Source organism: Arachis ipaensis, chromosome B8 (genome assembly GCF_059453495.1).
Source record: "Arachis ipaensis isolate K30076 ecotype BB chromosome B8, ASM5945349v1, whole genome shotgun sequence".
Taxonomy (NCBI): domain Eukaryota; kingdom Viridiplantae; phylum Streptophyta; class Magnoliopsida; order Fabales; family Fabaceae; genus Arachis; species Arachis ipaensis.
In genome coordinates, this window is record NC_142443.1 from 120,262,261 (window position 1) to 120,264,368 (window position 2,108).

The following is a 2,108-nucleotide window of genomic DNA, read 5'->3' on the forward strand; positions in this document are numbered from 1 at the left end:
GTGACAGCGCACCTGGACCATTTTCACTGAGAGGACGGATGGTAGCCATTGACAACGGTGATCCACCAATATACAACTTGCCATAGGAGGAACCTTGCGTGCGTGAAGAAGAAGACAGGGGGAAGGTAGAGATTCAGAAGACAAAGCATCTCCAAAACTCCAACATATTCTCCATTACTGCAGAACAAGTATTTATTTCATGCTCTTTTATTTTTCGCAATTCAAACTGATAAATATAATTGATATCCTGACTAAGAGTTACAAGATAACCATAGATTGCTTTAAGCCAACAATCTCCGTGGGATTCGACCCTTACTCACGTAAGGTATTACTTGGACGACCCGGTGCACTTGCTGGTTACTTGTGCGGAGTTGTGAAAAGTGTGAATCATAATTTTGTGCACCAGGTGTCCCCTCGAGGGTCAAGCTCTGCTAGGGACAGTACTTCATTTGTGTTGTGAATTGCTTTGACCTCTTGTTAGAATTCTTTTCCTGGAGCCGACTTCTTCAGGCTTGCATTGTAGCATTGCCGAGTTTATTGGCGATATGAATGGAGTGTCGCTATCTTTCCGTCCTGTGCCTAAAATTTGACACATAGATGAAAAGTTGAAACTACTGCCCTGAACATGTTCAGGGCAGGTCTTCCGAGGATAATATTATAAGGACTAGGGCAATCAACTATAAATATTGTATGTCAATGATCCGTGACAATGGGTGGTTTCCCATCATCGTTTTTAACCATATGTAACCCTTAATTGGCACTCTTTCTCCAGAGAATCCGACTAATTCTCTGGATGAGGGTTGTATGAGTCTTTCAGATATTTTCATTTTTAGAAAAGTAGTATAAAAAAGAACATCGGCTGTTTGGATGGAAATTACCACTAGATCGTCTGAGTGTGGTGTGGGCGAGCATATGTCTTCCTGGTTGAAAGTGATTTCTAGGTCGGGTACATTTTTGTTGCTATGTGGTGTTGTTCCTTCGATTTCCATCATTGCGCGGTAGCTACGTTTTCTTGCCGAAGTTGTTTCGCCTCCCCCGGTGAATCCTCCGGATATGCAGTTTATAACCTCTTTAGGTGGGGTGTTGTTTGACCATTTATTGGCTTCCTTGTTTCCCGAGGTTTGTTGGCGCTCTTCTTTGTCCCTATCGCCCTCTTTATGTTTCCTTCCTTCGATGTATTTATCTAGGAGGCCTTGCCGAGCTAATCTTTCCAATAGATCTTTGGCTATCACGCACTCATCGGTTGTGTGTCCGTACTTCTGGTGGAAGGCACAGTGCTTGCTTTTGTCAACAAATCTTTGGTCTTGATAGCTCCCAGCTTTTGCTGGTGGTTTTATGATTTTAGCGTTGAGTATTTCTTTGATTATCTTTTCCCTCCTTGTGTTGAATCTGGTGTAGTTGTCGAATTTTGGGGTGAGCTTGAATGGTTTGTCGAGCTCTTTGTTGTTTGCCAAACTTGGCATTCTGTCTTCCTCCCTTCTAGGTTTTCTTTCTGTTCTATTGGCCTCACGGAGTTCTTCGATCTCCATTTGTCCAGCTACTCTTTCTCGGAACTCCTCTAATGTCTTCGGCTTGGTGACTGCGATTGTCTCTCTGAATTTTCTGGGTTGGAGGCTGGCCTTGAGGGCATATAGGTGAACAGCAGGGTCCAGATCGGGTATTTTCATTGTTGCTTCTGCAAATCTGGTCAGATAGTCTTTTAGGCTTTCTTGGGACCTTGTCGGATGGTGCCGAGATAATCGGATCCGTGTATGTATATCCGTGCTGCAGCGAAGTAGTCTGTGAAGGACTTCGCCAGTTCCTCAAAGGAAGAGATCGAACTTGCAGGTAATTTTGAAAACCAAAGTAACGCAGCGCCATCGAGGTAGGTAGGGAAAGCTCTACAAAGAACAGGTTCATTGTTAGGGCCATTGAAAAACATCATAGATTGAAATTTCTTAATATGAGCCCGGGGTCACCAATCCCCTTATATGGCTCAACCGAAGAAGGTAGCGTGAAATTCTTTGGCATCTGGTAGTTGGTGATTTCCTCCGAGAAAGGGTTGTCTAAGGTAAGCTTTTCTTTTGGTGGGTTGACGCTCAGTAGGTCTGTACTGCCTTTGGTTGGGC

The 2,108-nt window shown here is 43.9% G+C and overlaps 1 protein-coding gene across 1 annotated transcript; it reads right to left on the bottom strand.

The window, feature by feature from the left end:
• Nucleotides 1–677: 677 nt before the first annotated feature.
• LOC148549434 (uncharacterized) lies at nt 678–1,667 on the bottom strand. Its single transcript, XM_088495743.1, has one exon. It carries the CDS (start codon nt 1,665–1,667, stop codon nt 678–680), a length of 990 nt encoding a protein of 329 aa, XP_088351869.1.
• Between the last annotated feature and the right edge of the window lie 441 nt (nt 1,668–2,108).

Excerpts from the sequence above, each read along its gene's own strand:
- LOC148549434 (XM_088495743.1), bottom strand. The coding sequence starts at position 1,667 with ATGAAAATACCCGATCTGGACCCTGCTGTTCACCTATATGCCCTCAAG.